The sequence below is a fragment of the Aulonocara sp. 'chitande type north' Nkhata Bay genome, linkage group LG7 (assembly GCF_057382095.1).
Source record: "Aulonocara sp. 'chitande type north' Nkhata Bay isolate Kocher_YH1m ecotype deep benthic linkage group LG7, A_spYH_male_GT1.1, whole genome shotgun sequence".
Taxonomy (NCBI): domain Eukaryota; kingdom Metazoa; phylum Chordata; class Actinopteri; order Cichliformes; family Cichlidae; genus Aulonocara; species Aulonocara sp. 'chitande type north' Nkhata Bay.
In genome coordinates, this window is record NC_141350.1 from 4,921,931 (window position 1) to 4,941,539 (window position 19,609).

The following is a 19,609-nucleotide window of genomic DNA, read 5'->3' on the forward strand; positions in this document are numbered from 1 at the left end:
TAGTGTTCCTTCCTCAGAGACTCAGTTTCCCATGAGCATTAGCGGCCTTTCGGAGAATCATGAGATCCATCATGGGATCGTGTAGTACTACTTTTTAGCAGCGCTGTGTTTGGGGTTTTCGCTTATTCATTCTAGCACCATGGCGGTGGAAATCATCTCACCCGACTGGGAGTTTGACCGTTTTGACGATGGTTCACAAAGTAAGTGCTCAATTGAGCCCTGACATGCAAAGAAAGACTGTGGCAGGCTAAAGTTTACTACTTTAGCATCAACCGCTAGCTCAAGTTGCTAGCTCGATGCGTTGCAGCTGGGCTTCGTATTAGTGAAAGAAACTGCACACTGCTGTTTAATTCCCAAAATGTATGTTTAGTAAATGCCATCAAAATAAAAGTAAGTATTTACTACCCCCGGAATAATTAAAACTGAAGGAGTAAATTAGTGGAATTAATAGCTAGCTGTAGCTGGCGAACGTAAATCGACGCAGTTTGTCACGTACAGCTGATCGATCTGACAGCTGGTTTTGACTGTGTAGTTAACGCCGTACTCTTTCGCTTACTCACATTTAATTTACTTGTTTGTTTTTTTCTTTAATGTTATGTTTAGGGCGAGAAAACTGCCCAGTGCTTTCCTGTGTTTATCTCCTTGTGACTTTCCTTCTCAGGCTCTCAAAATATTTATTTACGACAACCTGAACGAACGACCTATATGTGCCGTTACTCAACTACATTTATTGGAAAATGTAGTTTGGTAACACCTTGTAACCAGGCATAGTGTAGATTTACGCATTTTAGGTTAAATTTAGAATCTATTGGGCATCTGAATCATGCTTTAAGTTTTAAATGACAGTTACAAGTGTCTCTTTCTTTAATGAAAATCTAGTAGTGCAAGAGCAGCATTGTTGCTTATAAAATGTTGTAAACTTGTAAAGGAAGGGCAGAAAATCAACCCATATTTTTTTTCTGGTTAGTAAAAGTCAGTAACGTTGTCAAACCTTCCTCCCAACAGAGATACACACAGAGGTTCAACTGAAGAACTACAGGAAGTTTCTGGAGGAGTACACCTCTCAGCTGAAGGGTATTGAAGAGGCTCTGGATGAGTCCATTGGAGATGTATGGGACTTTACTCTGGACCCCATCGCCCTTAAGGTAAAACCCCCAAATATACTGGCTTGGTTGAAAAGACTGACATTGCTTTTACACAGTTATAACTTGCGTAATTTCCTTCCTTATACTTTATGCCCTTTCAGCTTCTTCCCTATGAGCAGTCATCCTTATTAGAATTAATTAAAACTGACAATAAGGTAAGTAAAGACAAACAAATTAGTCATTTTTCATTTTCATATCCACAGAGTTGTTCTTTTTTTAAAAAACAAAACAAAAACAAATGTCACTTTGGTTGTGTGCAGGTCCTGAACAAAGTTATCACAGTTTATGCTGCTCTCTGTAGTGAAGTTAAGAAGCTTAAATATGAGGTAAGTGTGGTCAAACAGCTCAGTTACTTTGTGCATGGCTTATGATTATGTCATGTTTATATCGGCATGTCTGCATACTCTTGACTAAGGTGGAAGTAAAGCTACTGTTACTTTCAGCAATTTTAGTAGCTCTTTTTTTTTTTTTTTTTACTTTGTTTTCTTTAAGATATTAATTTAGCCTCGTTTTGTTGCTTTTCAAGGCAGAAACCAAATTCTACAATGGCCTATTGTACTATGGAGAAGGAGGTAATCTGTCAACTTTTACTGTTTCATGTTGTTTTTGTTCTAGGTTTGCCCTCTGTGATACACAGTGCTTATTAAGATTTAAAAAAGGCATGTGTGAATTTCTCTTACAGTGTCTGAAACCAGTGTTGTTGAGGGGGAGTCCCAGATTCAGATGGGCAGATTCATCTCATTCCTACAGGTGGGTAGTAACTGATTTCTGCCATAACCTTATTTACTGATGTCTGGAAGACAGAAATATTTATTTTCCTTTGTCCTTTCATAGGAGCTGTCCTGCTTTGTATCCAGATGTTATGAAGTGGTGGTCAGTATTGTGCATCAGCTGGCAGCACTCTACAACAGCAACAAGTATGAACCATGAATACATGACCATAATGTTACAGTCATTGCACTATTTTTGCAGGATTGCAGAGAGAGGTTGTGTGCACTTTATATTTAATGAAAGTCCTCAGCTACTCTGCAATGACAGTCTCATTGTATCCAACCTACCTCATATTAGATAAGTGGTTGTGAATGGCCTGACTTGGGTATTTGCTATAGCGAATGAAGCATGAGCTGGTTCCCAGGCTGTATTTTGCTCTGTCATGGTCAAACAGAATGTACTAAACTATCTTTCTTCTAAATTACAGGGGTGCAACAAAAATCATAGAATCCTCTGGTGTCCATTTCCAGGTAGGGTTCAAATTTTGTGAGACCTTTAGTATTTGCAGATGTTACTCAGTCATTTATACCATGTCTGCCCTGCTTTTCCTTTGCAGATAGTATACGAACACCTGGGAGAGTTGTTGGTGGTGCTGCTCACACTTGATGAGATTATGGAAAATCACAACACACTAAAAGACCACTGGAAGATGTATAAAAGGTAATTACCCAGTAAGCTATGATGGCATGTGACATACAGTGTAAAAGATGCAATGAAGCAGTTCCACATCTCTGGCCAGAAATCACCACATTCGGACAGGAAAGGGTATAGAATGCTATAAAAGCACATTTCTCTTGTGGTTTTTTTTGTTTGTTTTTATTTTAGTCTAAAAATAGGTAAACGAGTTAAGTTTCTGTAAAAACAAAAAACAGTTTGCATACATGATGCTGAGGAGCAGGCAGGACTCGCCAAACACAACAACCTCCATTCATGTATGTTGAGGTTTCTGTCCTTACCTTCACTCTAGAATGATCGCTGTTTTCCTCGTGTCACACAAGTGTCTCATTGCATAGTCATAGTTTATAAGCTACAGTTTAATGATCACTTGACCTGTTAAATAGTACACTGTAGACATGTGTTTTCATAAATATGAAGAGAATGTGACCTGTAATTATGAAAGTAAAGCAAAATATATCTGCCACAATACAGAACTGCATCCCAGTCTTTTGTTCACATAAGTACTGGGGTTTGATTTATCATTTGTAGGTTTTTCTTCCACACACTCACACAATCACACGTACATATATGTGCACTTACACTCAGTGGTAAATATATGCATCTGGTTTTGTTCCCTGCTTGGGTCGTGGAATCTATATATTCAGTTACAGACATGTAACAGACATGTAACTGAATATGGGGCAAATCTTATACTGGCCCCAAGATTTCTGGAGTTTGTTTTTTGCAAAGTGGCCTTCATATAGGCCAGCCCCTTAAGTGAAAACATATGTTAAAATCTACATACTTGTTGGAGTTAGCCGATGTTTTTCTTCCTTTTTCATGCGAGGAGTTCCCACGTATGTGTGGGAACACCTCGCACTAGATCTGAAAAGCATTTCTGTAGTCTTCCTCTTTTCCTCTGACCTGGTAACGCCATATTCAGCATTCTTTGTCCAGTGTAGTCATCTGCACGTCCAAACCGTCTCAGCCTTTTCACTTTGTCTTTACACTGCTCAACCTGAGCTGATATACTATACTTTTGATATACTCATTTCTAATCCTCCCCATTGTTAGAGTCAAATTGTTGAATGGCTGTAGCTCAGGTGGTAGAGCGGGTCACCTACTCACCGCAAGGTCGGTGGTTTGATCCCAGGCTCCTCCAGTCTACATGCCAAATATCCTTGGGCAAGATACTAACCCCATGTTTGCCTACTGGTGGTGGTCAGAGGGCCCGGTGGCGGCAGTGTCTGGCAGCCTCACCTCTGTCAGTGCTGCCCCAGGGCAGCTATGGCTACAGTGTAGCTTGCCATCACCAATGGGTGAATGACTGATTGTAGTGTAAAGCGCTTTGGGGTCCTTAGGAGCGCTTTACTTAGGGACTAAGTAAATTTGTTTAAGTAAATTTTATTTCTGTCACAGAAATAAAAGGCTGCAGAGGAAGCTGGTTCTTCGAAGTGTTCTGACACCGACGGCAGAAGGGCTGTTCTGAGATCCTTCCCTTGCTAGCATGTGAAAAACTGGTTGAGCTGTTCGTCTTGCTTCGTTAACAGGAATATGTTTCTGAAACAGCAGGGCCTGTGGAAGTGCAGACCCAACACCCATCCTGGTCACTCTCACTGAAAAACCCAAGCTCTACCTCTGTCTATGCCACCATCTCCAAACCATACATTATAGAAGGTCTCACGAGCATCTTGCAATCCTTCCTGTTCACTCTTGCTGTTTATCCCTTACACAGGTTACTGAAATCTGTGCACCATAACCCTGGGAAATTTTCCATTCCTGAAGACAAGCTGAAACCTTTTGAGAAGCTCTTGCTCAAGCTGGAGGGGCAACTGCTGGATGGCATGATACTCCAGGTGACTTTCCCTTAATTTATTATTATATTGGTGTTAAGTAGAGGTTTTTGGGAAGATAATATGATGAACATTATTCGTATGATCTGCAACAGGCCTGTGTCGAACAAAGATTTGATGATCCTGGGGAGGGAGTAGCAGTTTCCAAAAACAGTGCCTTTGCTGAGGAGTTTGCCTTCAACATTCGCACCATATTTGCAAGTGTTGAATCCAAAATTGGTCAGTTGTTTCTTCTTCCACAATAGACTAGTTTCCTTTAAGTTGTTCTTCAGAGCCGGACTTATTTCTGGTTGTGTTTCTTTTCTCTTTTTCAGGTGAACCTTCAGAAATTGACCAGAGAGACAAATATGCTGGTGTCTGTGGTCTCTTTGTGCTTCACTTTCACATTTTCAGGAGTGTTGACAAAAAGCTTTACAAGGCGCTGCTCGATGTCTGTAAAAAGGTGGATTTCTGTTCTTGGACTTTTTATTACTTGTTCAGTGGGAGTCCCTGCTCATTGTTTTCTTTGATCTGGCCTGAGAACTAAAAGTCTGCTCTTGTGTGTCAACATCTTCACTTAGGTTCCAGCAGTCACTCTGGTTGCAAACATCATCTGGTTTCCCGACACTTTCCTCACCAATAAGGTCCCTGCTGCAGCTAAACTGATGGATAGGAAGAGTCTACAGGCCATCAAAGCACAGAGAGACACATACCTGCAACAAAGAGCGCAGACATTAACAAAGTGAGTAAAGCTGAATGTCAGCCACATTTATTAAATATAAAGTGAAGTATCTAAACATATTGTTTGTGTTCAGGGACATTCAGTCCTACTATCTGTTTGTTACTTCTTGGATGATGAAGATGGAGTCCATCTTGTACAAAGAACAAAAAAGTGAGAAGTTGCAAGAGGACCTTAACAGCAGGTGTAATGTGTTTGTACAGGTGAGTAGTGTGTTGGGTTTATCTAGGCACAAACCCCGCTGGAACACAAGACACTCAACTGCATGACAAGACAAGACAAGAAGGCGCTCTCCGTGTTTAGTGGCTTGCGAGGGAAGTCAGCCAAAGTTGAGGAAAAGATTCCTTCACCCGAACTCAGCCAACTTCGACTGATTCCTTCGCTACAGCTCTTTTTATTGTCAGCGAGCAATCATTCATGAATATGCAATTACAAATACATGTGACATTCTTAAGCAGGTGTGTGTGTGTGTGTGTGTGTGTGTGTGTGTGTGTGTGTGTGTGTGTGTGTGTGTGTGTAATCACTATAAATTGACATATGGCCTTTCAATGAACTTAAACTGTGTGTATGAGGTATGCAGGAAAGCAGAAGTAAGCGTCTCGCTAAATGATAGGAACAGGAACTTGCAACAGGTCATGTCTCAGACGAACATTTAAAGGTGTGAAGTCTTGCACTCTTAACAAACAGAACAATCTAGTTCCTAAAGCTATAATGGAAATTATAACATCGAGGCTGCTTCCTCTCATCTCATGGTACACGAGTGCACACAGAATCTTATCAGACCTAATAAGGATATGATTTTTATCAGCATACAGATGATTATATATTTCTAAGCATAAATGATTGTGTTCCTAAGCACAAATGACAATATAAAAAATATCAATTCCAACAAATGACTTTTTATTTTGTATAATCTCTGAATGCATGAATGATTTTTTTCTTTCTTTTTTTTTTTTTTTTTACATTGAGTATCTTCTCACCGCAGAAGTAACTTTATTGATTTGTCGTCTTCAGTTAGATAAATCTACTTCCTGTTTCATTTCATAAAGTTGTGTGGAGCACTACATTCATGTTTGACCCGTTATTTAGCAAAGTGTTGTGTTTCATTTATAGGGTATTCTGTATGCTTACACCGTCAGTACCATTATCAAGACGACCATGAACATGTACGTGTCGATGCAGCGGCCCATGACCAAGACATCGGTCAAAGCTCTCTGTCGACTAGTTGAGTTACTCAAGGTGTGTGTGTGTGTTTGAGTGTTGCCCCTCTGTTTAAATACCTGTTGCATTGAGAAAAATAATGAATGTCATGTGACTCTCCTCTCAGGCTGTGGAGCACACGTTTCACAGACGCTCTATGGTTGTTGCTGACTCCGTTTCTCACATCACTCAGCAGCTGCAGGCGCTGGCGCTCAGTGCCATCAGCATTGCCAAGGTAAACGAAACAAGCAATAAATCCTGTCAATGGCAACTGTTGTTGTAATTTGGCACTATATAAATAAAATTTATGAGTTGAATTGATGATTACAGTTATGTTACCATTTCCACTACGTTTTCTGTCAAGGTTGCTCAGAGTTGAATTTCATAAACGTTTTTTTTAGAGATGAAGCTTGAGCAAAGAAGAACCCTGTCAGGGGTAGACATTTGTTCAAACACAAGTAAGAGAAATAAGACACTGCAGACCGACTCAGAGAGTATTAGAATACGTGCGCACGGGTGAATGTCTCTGGGAAGACACACACACAGAGTGCAGGCTCGGTTGCTTTATTTATAGTGAAAGTAAGTTTACATAGTACTTCCTCTTTTAACAGAAAGGGGAGAGGTCGGGCATTATCTCAGCTTATCTGACCTTGCACACATACACTGAAAATAACAATGCAGAAGTATATCATGCTTATCTGACATCACACACTGAGGTAAGGAATGCATTATGTTCTCTTTAACAATAAGCTTGGTTATGTGAAAATATATGAACACACAAAATATAAGGCACACTTGATTATATTGTATTATAGAGATTTGGTTATATTGTATAATGTAGAAAATCTCTTGACAAACCCCTTAGATTTCAGTACAGATGTGGGTTGCTGTCTTTAAAGTGCGCATGCGCCAACCAGCGTGCAGCCTGTTACAGTCGCTCCTGCTTTTCTCTTAGTTTAGCTCTTTTTTCTTACGTATTCTTTTTTTTTTCTGACTTGTATTTTCCTCCGTTTTCTATCTCTTACTCAATCATGTGGATTGAGAGAGTTTTTGTTCTTCTGGTGGCCGTGGAACTGTTACTTTTATCATGGAACGGGACCGCGGCACATCTCCTACACGCACGGACTGTTTACTCCAGAGATCAGCTGATCGCCCTGATGCCGGCCGGCTCGCTGGCCAGGCCCGCAGAAGTGCCCGCAGAAGTACCAGCTGAAATTTGGAGGAAAACACATCGGGGATGCAGAGGTCAAGGACAGAAGAGAAGAAAAAAGGTGACGGTGAGACAGCGGAGGCTCGAAGCGAGGAGGAGGTTTAAACCGTGTCTGCCGTCTATCGTGATGGGAAATGTGCGATCGTTGGCAAGTAAAATCGACGAGCTCTCAGCACTGGTACGGAGTCAGAGGGAATACCGAGAGTGTAGCCTGATGTGTTTCACCGAATCATGGCTGCACCAGGTCATTCCCGATGAGAATGCTTCCGTGGAAGGCTTCCACACTGTTCGGGCGGACAGGGACAGCATCGCTAGCGGTAAGCGTAAAGGAGGTGGGCTTGCTGTTTTAGTTAACAACCGGTGGTGTAACCCTGCCAACATAACAATCAAAGAAAGGATTTGTTGCCCGGACACTGAACTGTGTGCTGTTGGACTCAGGCCGTATTATTTACCCAGGGAATTCTCTCACGTCATCTTGGTGGATGTTTATGTTCCCCCCTCTGCTAACCCCACAGCTGCATGTGACACTATCCACTCTGCCATAGCTCGGCTACAGACTCAGCACCCGAGTGCCTTTATTGTGATCTCGGGTGACTTCAACCATGTATCACTGGACAATACACTACCAACATTCAAACAATATGTGGACTGTCCCACCAGGGGAGAGAAAACTTTAGACTTACTGTATGCTAACGTCAAGGATGCATACAGCTCCTCCTCCCTCCCCCCACTTGGTAGGTCAGATCATAACCTGATTCACCTCACCCCCCGCTATGTGCCAATTGTGAGGAGGGAACCTGTGACCACCAGGACTGTTAGGAGGTGGTCAGAGGAGGCAATAGCGGAACTACAGGGCTGTTTCGAGGTGACCGACTGGGAAACACTCTGTGAGCCTCACGCCGAGGACATCAATGGGCTTACTGAGTGTATCACAGACTACATAACTTTCTGCACCGACTCCATTGTTCCAGCTCAGACTGTTCATTGTTACCCAAATAACAAGCCGTGGGTGACTAAGGACATCAAAGCCCTCCTCAACAACAAGAAGAGGGCTTTCAGAGGGGGCAACAAAGAGGAGGTGAGGAAGGTCCAGGTGTTACTAAAGGACAAGATCAGAGAGGCTAAGGACAATTACAGGAGGAAGCTGGAGTGGAAACTCCAGCAGAACAGCATGAGAGAGGTGTGGAGGGGCATGAAGACCATCACTGGATTCAGGCCAACCAACAGCAGGGGAGCTGAGGGAGGTGAGAATAGAGCCGACGAGTTGAATCTGTTTTTCAATAGATTCGACACCACAGTGTCTGCTCCCACCCCCACAACCTCACCTGCAGTCAGCCTGGAATCCAGAGCCACACCACTGTGCCAGCCTCTCTCTTCACATGTTGCCTCCTGTGAGATTCCTGACACCCCTCCCCCACCCATCACCTTCACTCAATACCAGGTTGAGATGCAAATGAGGAGACTTCACTCAGGCAAGTCTGCTGGACCAGACGTAGTGAGTCCCCTTGTCCTCAAGGCCTGTGCCCCCCAGCTGTGTGGAGTCTTTCATAAACTGTTTATGCTGAGTCTGAGTCTGCAGAGGGTCCCGGTGATGTGGAAGACATCATGCCTCGTCCCTGTACCAAAGACGCCTCGTCCCAGTGGCCCCCAGGATTACAGGCCCGTGGCACTGACCTCCCACATCATGAAGACCCTGGAAAGGCTCATCCTGGACCAGCTGCGACCCATAGTAAGACCATATCTGGATCCCCTTCAGTTCGCTTATCAGCCTCGTCTCGGAACAGAGGACGCCATCATCTACCTGCTCAATCGTGTCTACACCCATCTGGACCAGCCGGCGAGCACTGTGAGGGTCATGTTTTTTGACTTTTCCAGTGCTTTCAACACCATCAGGCCGACCCTCCTGGGTGATAAGTTAGCAGCGATGCAGGTGGATGCTTCTCTGGTGTCCTGGATTGTTGATTACCTGACAGGAAGACCACAATATGTACGTCTCCCACAGTGTGTGTCTGACAAGGTGATTAGCAACACAGGGGCACCACAGGGGACTGTCCTCTCCCCCTTCCTCTTCACCCTCTACACCACAGACTTCAGCCACTGCACAGAGACCTGCCATCTTCAGAAGTTTTCTGATGACTCTGCGGTGGTTGGATGCATCAGCAGGGATGATGAGACAGAGTACCGGGCTGTGGTCGACTCCTTTGTCACGTGGTGTGAGCAGAATCATCTGCAGCTCAACGTGGCAAAGACCAAGGAACTGATCGTGGACTTCAGGAAGACCAGGAAACACTTGACCCCTGTTTCAATCCAGGGGGTCAGTGTTGACATTGTGGAGGACTATAAATACCTTGGAGTACACATTGACAATAAACTGGACTGGGCTAAAAACACCACAGCACTTTACAGGAAGGGCCAGAGTCGTCTCTATTTTTTGAGGCGACTGAGGTCCTTCAACATCTGCCAGAAAATGCTGAGGATTTTCTATGAGTCTGTGGTGGCCAGTGCGATCCTCTATGCTGTTGCATGCTGGGGGAGCAGGCTGAGGGTCGCAGATGCCAACAGACTTAATAAACTGATCCGTAAGGCCAGCAATGTTGTGGGGATGGAGCTGGACTCCCTCAAGGTGGTGTCGGAGAGGCGGATGCTGTCCAAGATAAAGACAATGTTGGATAACACCTCCCACCCACTCCATGACATGTTGGTCAGTCACAGGAGCTCGTTCAGTGAGAGACTGAGATTACCGAAAAGCACCACTGAACGACACAGGAAATCATTCCTGCCTGTGGCCATCTCCCTGTACAACGCATCCACTTAACACACTGTTTGCTGCTACAACTACACATGTTTCTTTTCCAAATATTTATTTATAAGTGACTTATGTATGTATGTATGTATGTATATATATGTATATATTGTACTATTCTTAGTTAGCGTATTGTCTGTCTTGTCTTAATGTTGGTTTAAAATGGAGCACTGTAACAAAAAATAATTTCCCCCAGGGATCAATAAAGTATTCTGATTCTGATTCTGATTAAAATGGTTATGATGGAACATTTCTAGTTTATTCTTTATTTGGGTTTAGGTGCTTAAAATTTCCATTGTAGAAGTTTTATGTAGCTTCATCTCTAGGTTGAATGACAGGCGTGCAAATATGACCTGATATAGCCTGCTTAACTTTGTTATCTGGTGACTGTTAGGGCATAGAAGGAGGAAACTCCCAGAAAGACCAGTGCCAGGTGCTTCCTGCAACATAGGGTGTAGGAGTTTGCTTCCTGCCCAGGTATTGCACAGCAACAGCATGGTGGGGGGGAGACAAGAAACTGCGGAAAGAAGTTCTTACAGGGTGTGTGTGTGTGTGTGTGTGTGTGTGTGTGTGTGTGTGTGTGTGTGTGTGTGTGTGATATTATAAAAGGGTTGCTGCAACGTCTTAAGGGCAGAGCTCTCATGACTGTATAACTGTGAATGCAGAAATAAAAGGCTTCCCTACAGCTGATCGCATTGCAAACTTTATTAACAGAAAATTCCATGACATGGTAAAACTGACATTAGTGCAGATGTGCTCTTTGAATGCGTTTTCTGAATGGTGTACCATTATTGTAGGGTCTACCTTACAGTATAAAGAGCCTTGAGGCAACTGTTGTTGTGATTTTGTGCTGTATAAATAACATTGAATTGAAGCATTTAATAAAAATGTCTTCTCTCCCTCAAGAAAAGGGTGATCTCTGATAAGAAGTACAGTGAGCAGCGGTTGGATGTGCTGTCCTCTTTGGTGCTGGCAGAAAATGCTTTGAGTGGTCCCAGCACAAAGGAGCGACGCCTTGTGGTGTCTCTGGCTCTCTGCGTCGGCACTCAGCTGGTAAGTCAGGAGGAGACTTCATTTTATACACAAACCGTCAATAGAAAATTGTACTTAGTAGTCAGTATAATCTTTTAATAATATAAGTTTACATATGGTAGTGATAGGATGTGCGATCCTTAATAGTCTGCAAAAGCTTTGCGTGCATTCCAGAGTGCTCTGGCATTCACCCCCACATCCTAGGAGCGTGGGAAAGGTCGTACCTTGTCTTATTGTTTTACGGTAGGATTAACGTAGCTATGTCGGTTTTAGTCTAAGTGCCTTTTTTACATATAGATGAACTATTGGATTTTCCAGACCAGCAGGTTTAAGGGAAGTCGTTTATGGGGTCACACTCTGACACACGCACACACACATACATATACACCTCCACATTCCAATGTAAGGAACAAACACCCACTGATGTATAAATAAAGACCAGGGCAGTCTCTCAGTGCGAGTCTTTGAGCCTCACTCTTGTGTGTGAGCTCTGGTGGCTGCCCTTGCTAGCAAGAAAACTGTGTTTCTCCTCTCTGATTCTCAGCTGAAGATGTGTTTTAGAATACATCTCTTGACAGAAACAATTTTTCCTTCGTATTTTCTTTTCTTCTTCATTGTCATCTTAATTTTATTCCAGAAAACTTTCAAGGATGAGGAGCTTCTTCCGCTGCAGCTTGTACTGAAGAAGCTGGATCTGATTAGTGAGCTAAGTGAAAGGTGAGACCTTTTCCCTCTTTTGTCATGCGCCACAGTGCAGGACACTGTTTGGGGGATGGATGGAACCAGCCTTAAGTTGAAATGACACTATTATTTTGCTGCTATTGTTAATGGTCATCGTCATTACCATTGCATTAATAATATAATCTACAGCATTGATATTGCATTCAGATGTTTAAACAGTGTGTGTCTTTCAGAAAGACTAAGTTGCAGGCTGACAGGAAATTGCAGGTTTGCAGAGTGTGCCTTTTGCAGAAGTGAAACTAAAAGCAGAGTCTAAGTGCAGGTTATTCTGAGGATTACATGTGAGGATGAGCCTCTGTTCTGGTGAAAGGTCAGAAGTGCAACGGGTGAGATGAGAGAGCATTTAAGGACGAGACACACATACAGTTAGTGGGATCATTTATAGGTGAGAGGTTAGTCATGTTTGTTTGCAACTGCGAAATTGTCTCTGCAAAAGAGGAACAGTTTCTTGCAGGATGTGGGTCTGGTGTTCCAGACGAGAAGTGAAAGTCAAAAGGTTGACAGGAAACATCTGAGATAGAGACAATGTTCCTTTTTAAACTGTGTTAAAAGTCACTGTGGTCTTGGAACCTATGCATATATTGTATCTGATGACGCATGAGGGGGCGTCATTAAATTCAAACCCTGATGGTATAAAATATCTGCTTATGCTTTGATTAGTCGGAGATCAGCGCTGTCTGCGAACGGAGCTGGTCTCCCCACGCGTGTATTTCATTAAAATCAATTGTTTGACCAAGCTCTTCTGGACCATGGTTGTTTGTACTCTCCTTCCTCAATTTTGAACCTTAACAACACACAATTGTAAACTCATAACAATAAAAAAAGAAGAACTAGAGCAGGTTGACAAAGTGGGGGGGAAAAAAATGACGATCAAAAAAATCAAAGCAGCCTTTTATAATTAGAAGTGGTTGGAATAAACCACTCTAGTGGTCTACTCTATTCACTACAGCATACTTCGTGCCAGTGTGTGTGTCTAGTGCTTTGCTGAAAACAGTGCAAGTGTCTACACACAGCAGGACATACTTATAGAGGTCCAGTACCACGTGTCGGAAGGACAGAAGAATCCAAAATGCACCATTTAGAACTCTCATGTGTCTCATGCCACTAATCTAAAGCCAACAAACACATCCATTCAGACACTGATCCAAATGTTCAGCACAAGCACATGCTGGCAGGTGACTCACTGATTATTTGTTGAAGCTCACAGCCATCTGGCATCTCGGTGAAGTTTCCATTAGATGGTGTGGAAATATTTGGCGCAGATGGGACTGATTCAGTCTCATCTTTCACCTACCTTAAGATTATCCCTGCATGCTAAAATATTCAACAAAGTGTTCTTTGTTCCTCAGGGTCAAGCTTCAGTGTGACTGCAGTTTCCTGTACTGGCACCGAGCTGTGTTTCCCATCTATCTAGATGATGTATATGACAACGCCGTAGACGCAGCACGAATACATGTAAGCAGACAGACCTGTGATGAACATGACACAGTGAAACTCTGAAACATTGTGGTGTAACTCAAAAACAGTTGAGGAAATCTCTAGAAAATGTACAAAGACACTTTACAAGTCCTTGGCCCTCAACTACAGCAACATCTGCTTTCATTGCACCTTTATAAGGGCTGTTTATCACACAGGACTGAGTGCAGTGTTCACTGGGTCAGATTGACCCTGGCAAAACACATTATTCTTTCCCCGCTAATTTCTTAACTCACACTTGTTGAGTAGAGTACACACATACCAGCAGAAAGTAAGAGGTGTAACCATACACAAGATAGAAATGTATGAGTAATAGGTTACATATTGCTTCACATCATATTCACTACACAATACTTCGTGCTAGTGTGTGTATTTTTTGTCTTTATTTTAGTGAGGTTTTGAGTGTTATCTCATTTTTGGCTATTCTGCTGTTCTGTCCATCTGCACGGTGATTGGCGTGAGCAGTACATGTTCAGTGCACTAAGGGACAGTGTGCTGTCTATGATGCACTCCAAACACATGGAGTCATGTGACCAGCTGCTGGAGAGCTACGACAAGGAGATCATGGACGTGTTCAAGGAGGTGAGAGCGTGCTCTGAACAGGCTTCTTTCGTGGCTATTTTAAGGCTTTTATTTGTTAAGATTCTTTCTTCCTGTGTTGTAGCACCTGCTCGACAAGCTGTGTAAGGAGATTGAGAAGGACCTGCGTCTCTCTGTTCACACGCACCTGAAGCTTGATGACAGGAACCCTTTTAAAGTTGGCATGAAGGATCTGGCCCACTTCTTCTCCCTCAAGCCCATTCGATTCTTCAATCGTTTCATTCATATCAAAGGTGCAAAAGAACTTTTCATACGTCTGTGCCCTCAAACCATGTTTACTCCTGTTTTTTGCTTTTAGTTTTAGCCATGGGAAACGCTTAATGTTTTTTTGTGGGTGGGGACACTTTAAAGAATATATTTTTAGTCACCTATATGGTTATTTGTGAAGACATCTGTTATTTTTCTAAAGTCATTTGAATTTTTAAAAAGTGTCCTATCATTTTTATTCTTTTCATTATTTTTTTAATGTAAGGTGTGCGTTTGATTTGCACTCTCAAATTTTTAATAGTACAGTGACTTCTTATGCACCAACAACATGAACTAAACTCTTGTCTTGTGCCATTCTGTGCTGTGGCACACACACGTTTTTTGCATTGCAGAAAAGCACAATACAAACATCCCTTTTTGCTCTCTGAAGGTTGCTGCTATTGCTCTCTGGTGACTTAGTCCCAAGTTATAGTAAATATAAAAAGGTCCTCCATAAGTGATTTGTTCTTTGCATGAATGTTTCTTTAACAGTAAACCGTTTACTGCAATACTGTAAGGTTTTTAATGTGCTACAGCCTATGTGACGCACTACCTGGATAAAACGTTCTACAACCTGACGACTGTCGCTCTGCATGACTGGGCCACCTACAGTGAGATGAGAAACCTTGCTACACAGCGCTATGGACTCACAATGACAGAGGCTCATCTGCCCAGCCAGACGCTAGAGCAGGTCTGTTTGGTTACACCTCCTCCCTCATGAGCAGAGGTGGAGATTTACATAGACAAATTAACTAAATCCTCCTTGTTCTCACCAGGGTTTGGATGTTTTGGAGATCATGAGGAACATTCATGTTTTTGTCTCACGATACCTTTATAACCTCAACAACCAGGTCAGAGTCCATACGGATTTTTCTCCCATTGAATCGCAAAGTGTTGCTGCCTCTGCAGTTATAATTGTTTTTGTGACAGATCTTCATTGAGAAGGCAAGCAACAACAAGCACTTGAACACCATCAACATCCGTCACATCGCCAACTCCATCCGAACACACGGTACAGGAATCATGAACACCACTGTGAGTTTCCAGCAGAAAACAACAGCATGTGTTTTGACATTCTCATATGTGAATGTAAGGCCTGTTTTATATTTCCTCTATTCTTCCGTCAGGTGAATTTCACCTACCAGTTTCTGCAAAAGAAGTTTTACATCTTCAGTCAGTTTATGTACGACGAACACATCAAGTCCAGACTCATCAAAGACATACGTTTCTTCAGAGAAACAAAGGACCAGTCTGATCAGAAGGTGCAGTCTTCTCTGTCTTTCCATTTTCAGTCATTTTAAGTGAACAGAAGTTTGGCAGAGGGGGAAGACCCTGGAGCCAGGGAGTAAAAGTAGAGCTGTCATTGCTCGGGCTAAGCTGTCACAGTACCATATGTCTTGTCTTGTTGTTACAGTATCCGTTTGAGCGAGCAGAGAAGTTTAACCGTGGCATCAGGAAACTGGGCATCACTCCTGATGGACAGAGCTACCTGGACCAGTTTAGACAGCTGATCAGCCAGATCGGTGAGGATGCTTTTATTGGTTTCTGGTATTAAACATTAAACTGCAGTTGCATGCAAAGACAACACAATTTCACACTGTTCTTTCAGGTAACGCCATGGGCTATGTACGTATGATCCGTTCTGGAGGCCTTCATTGTTGCAGCAGCGCAATCAGGTATAATAAAAGGAATTTGAGTGAAAGTTTATATGGCTTCAGTTAGAAGGAATTACTGATATATTGTGTAAACGTGAGGTTAAATGTGATTTTACATCAGAAACATTTTTATCTTGCTATTGGAAACATTTTCTTTTTCATTATTGCTTCAGATTTGTCCCAGATCTGGAGGATATAGTCAACTTTGAGGAGCTGGTGAAAGAAGAGGGACTGTCAGAGGAGACCCAAAAGGCTGCTGGGTGAGTTATCTGTAAAAAGTCAGTCAGTCGCTTCTTGTGTGTCACTGTTTGCTGAGCAGGCCCTTTATTTTGGAAGGACGGTGCATCAATGAATTTTAAGTCATATGTCAGCTTCAGAGTGTAATCCAACAATCCTGCACCTAGCAGTTAGTGTTGTGTGCATTGCTGTTATTGTACCAGCAGGGGGCACCAAAGATAGGAAAAAGATAACTGAAGTGCTTCCCACATTGTTTTCAGTTTATCATTTAAATTCTAAAAGAAAAGGGAAAGGTTTGATGTTGATAAATTACAACTCTAAATTATAGCAAAAGAGTATGATTGTTGGAGTGATATTTTATGATTGTCAATTGTACTTAGAAACATATAATCGATTGCATAGTGATACAATGTCTGATCCTTAGTAGTCTGCAAAGAGTCTGTGTGCGTTCCAGAGTGCTCTGGCGTACCACACACATCCTAAGGTCATGAGAGAGGTCGTACCTTCTCTTTCTGAGACATAGTATGGGAGGACACCTGCTCTGTATCTGTTTGAGTACAAGGGCCCTTTGTTTAGGTGGACCGCTGGACTCCTGGCGCCAGCTTTGGGGAGTCGTTCTTGGGGTCATATTTTAAACCCCCCCCACACACACACACACACAGACACACACACACACACACACACACACACACACACACACACAGACTGGTACTCTTTGTTCACATGCATGCCTGTTTAAGATGTCATATGTTAATGAAACCATGCAATGATGATTTGTAATGATGGAAAAAATGTAAAGGAAATAAATCACATCACATCCCGGCCAAACACCGGAGTGATCTCTGCCGATGGCCACCGCCGTATTGCAATGTTACATAAAAGTTATATGTAACATTGTTATATATAATCACAATTGAATTGAAATGAACACATACTGTATTTTTCCCATATAGTTTCATATATTATCTACTGTGGGGGTAATAAATTCAAGTTTCACCCTGCACTTTTCCAAAATATGTATTCCTTCAATGTAATTCCTTCTTTGCTGTCATTTATTTGCTTTCTATTATGATTATTATGCTTCACAGCATCCTGGACTCTGTTTTGGGAGATCTGACCAGCAACTCTGCCGAGGGGACAGAGTACTTCAAGATGCTGGTGGCCGTGTTTGCGCCTGAGTTTCGCAGTGCAAAGAACATGCACCTGAGGAACTTCTACATGATTGTACCACCGCTGGTCAGTGCTGATGCTGTTTTGCTACATGTCATGTTCTCTTCACTTGAAATCAGTTTGTACTTACTTACATTTATTGCAACAAATCTCACTCCTAGACGGTGAATTTTGTGGAGCACTCCATCAGCTGCAAAGAGAAACTCAACAAGAAAAACAAATCTGGAGCTGCTTTTACAGACGACGGCTTTGCAATGGGTGAGCAGACAAACCTGATAATACACACGGACATCCTTAATCCTTTCTTCTGTACTGGCCTTGGACGTACTCTCCTCTTTTTCTGTCCCCTCTCTGCCTCCTCTCTCAGGTGTGGCGTACATTCTGAAGCTACTGGACCAGTATCTAGAGTTTGACTCTTTGCACTGGTTCCAGTCTGTCAGAGACAAGTACAAGAAAGAGATGAATGCAGTGGTGAAAGAGCAGAGCGTTCAGTCTGCCAACCAGGATGAAAAGTTGCTGCAAACCATGAATCTCACCCAGAAGAGGCTGGACGTGTACCTCCAGGTACATTTTGTTTTTTTTTTAAATGTCAGACTGAATTTCAAGAAGTTTAACTGCTGGTTGGCGTGGTTGTGAGCCTGGCACTGAGATGTGTTTCTGAACTGTTTTCCCTTTTCATTTCAGGAGTTTGAGCTTCTCTACTTCTCTTTAAGCAGCGCCCGGATCTTCTTCAGAGCTGACAAGACAGCAGCTGAGGAAACTCAGGAGAAGAAAGATAAAGGTTAGCAGTTTGTGGGGTTCTTAATAAAGTCCTTTAATTATGCAAAACCACTGGCACACTCCCACCGTCATGTATGCTTTTTGTAGATAATTTTTCAAGAGATGGAAAGATTAAAGTTGTCATTTTATTTCCAACAGAAAATGCTGCCAAAGCAGGAAGTTCTGCAGATAGTTCCACCCCCGCTGACCCTGCCTCGAAGTGAGCCTCGCTGTCAGATCACTGTCACGTACTGAAGAGGAGAGCTCAGCAGCAGGCTGCGTTCGTGTGTCCATTTCAGGGATTTAAAATAACTGGAAGATGTTGAAAACGGTAGAAAGACAATGACTTTAAAACGCTTTGTGTTCTGTCACAGCACGGTCGTCTTCATTAGACAAAGAATGTGTACTTAAAGTGCTAATCAGGATATCACCCCTGCATCTAATAACTCGCTTTGTATTAGTAGCATTTACAAATGCAGCAGCGTTTTAAAAAGATGAGCCGGCTTAACAAATCTAATGTAAAAGTGTATCTTTTGATATTTTTACTCAGTCTGGATGAACGTATTTTTACTACTGCACTGTCAGTCATGAACTAGTTTGGATCTTTGTTTCAATTAACTGGTGTGCTGCCTATTTGTTGGTGTCCACTGTACTTATTGTGATTCTTTATGGCCTTCAATGGAAACTTTGAAATGAAGTCTCTTGTGAATGTTTTCAATGTATAATTTCACATTTGTGTGCCATAACGGTGTACCATTTCTTGGTCCACTTTATACATTGTATGAATTAGGGCGTGTATGTGCCTTTCTAAACTGTGGATACTTGTTTTGATAACATAATTTGGAAATAATTCATCCGATGCAAAAGATACAGCGCTAAAATTAAATTATTTTATACTGCTGCTCTGAAGGTGTATCATTACATTTGTTTTCCAGTTTTGTATCTTAAGCATGTGGTACATGTGTAATTACATTCCATGTATTAACTAAAGGAATAAAAAATAAACTTTGCATTTTCAGCAGAATTTAATGGCTCATTTCAGAGTCTGTATTAAAAGGTGTGAAAAGTTGAGTGTCTGCTGTGGATGATTTCTCTAAACTGTCTTACAAATTTGAATTTAATTTTCTCTGTTGCACTGCACAGTATTAACAAATCAGAGGCCAATTTTAGTAAGATACTCAATAAACAAGACACACGGTTCAGGAAAGCCTTTTTCTGCTTTAATACAAAGAAATTAAGATTTTAAATTCAGAAAATACAAGATTGGTCTTTTTTGTTTTTTTTCCTCATGTCTTTTTTCCGTTTGCTATGAAATGCTGCTGTCCACCACTGTTCA

General features: G+C 42.1%; 1 protein-coding gene across 1 annotated transcript; it reads left to right on the forward strand.

Moving 5' to 3' along the window:
- The first annotated feature begins 30 nt into the window (after positions 1–30).
- washc4 (WASH complex subunit 4) lies at positions 31–19,297 on the forward strand. The gene is made up of 33 exons (XM_086298104.1): positions 31–200; positions 1,006–1,145; positions 1,247–1,300; positions 1,406–1,471; positions 1,672–1,717; positions 1,828–1,895; positions 1,980–2,062; positions 2,344–2,386; positions 2,473–2,576; positions 4,309–4,429; positions 4,522–4,645; positions 4,741–4,868; positions 4,987–5,147; positions 5,221–5,347; positions 6,258–6,383; positions 6,472–6,579; positions 11,264–11,410; positions 12,027–12,106; positions 13,480–13,585; positions 14,072–14,188; positions 14,271–14,439; positions 14,989–15,143; positions 15,229–15,303; positions 15,383–15,487; positions 15,580–15,714; positions 15,867–15,975; positions 16,062–16,128; positions 16,281–16,367; positions 17,433–17,580; positions 17,676–17,772; positions 17,882–18,078; positions 18,199–18,295; positions 18,433–19,297. Exons 1-33 carry the CDS (start codon positions 140–142, stop codon positions 18,495–18,497), a joined length of 3,516 nt encoding a protein of 1,171 aa, XP_086154230.1. The 5' UTR covers positions 31–139; the 3' UTR covers positions 18,498–19,297.
- The last annotated feature ends 312 nt before the right edge of the window (positions 19,298–19,609 follow it).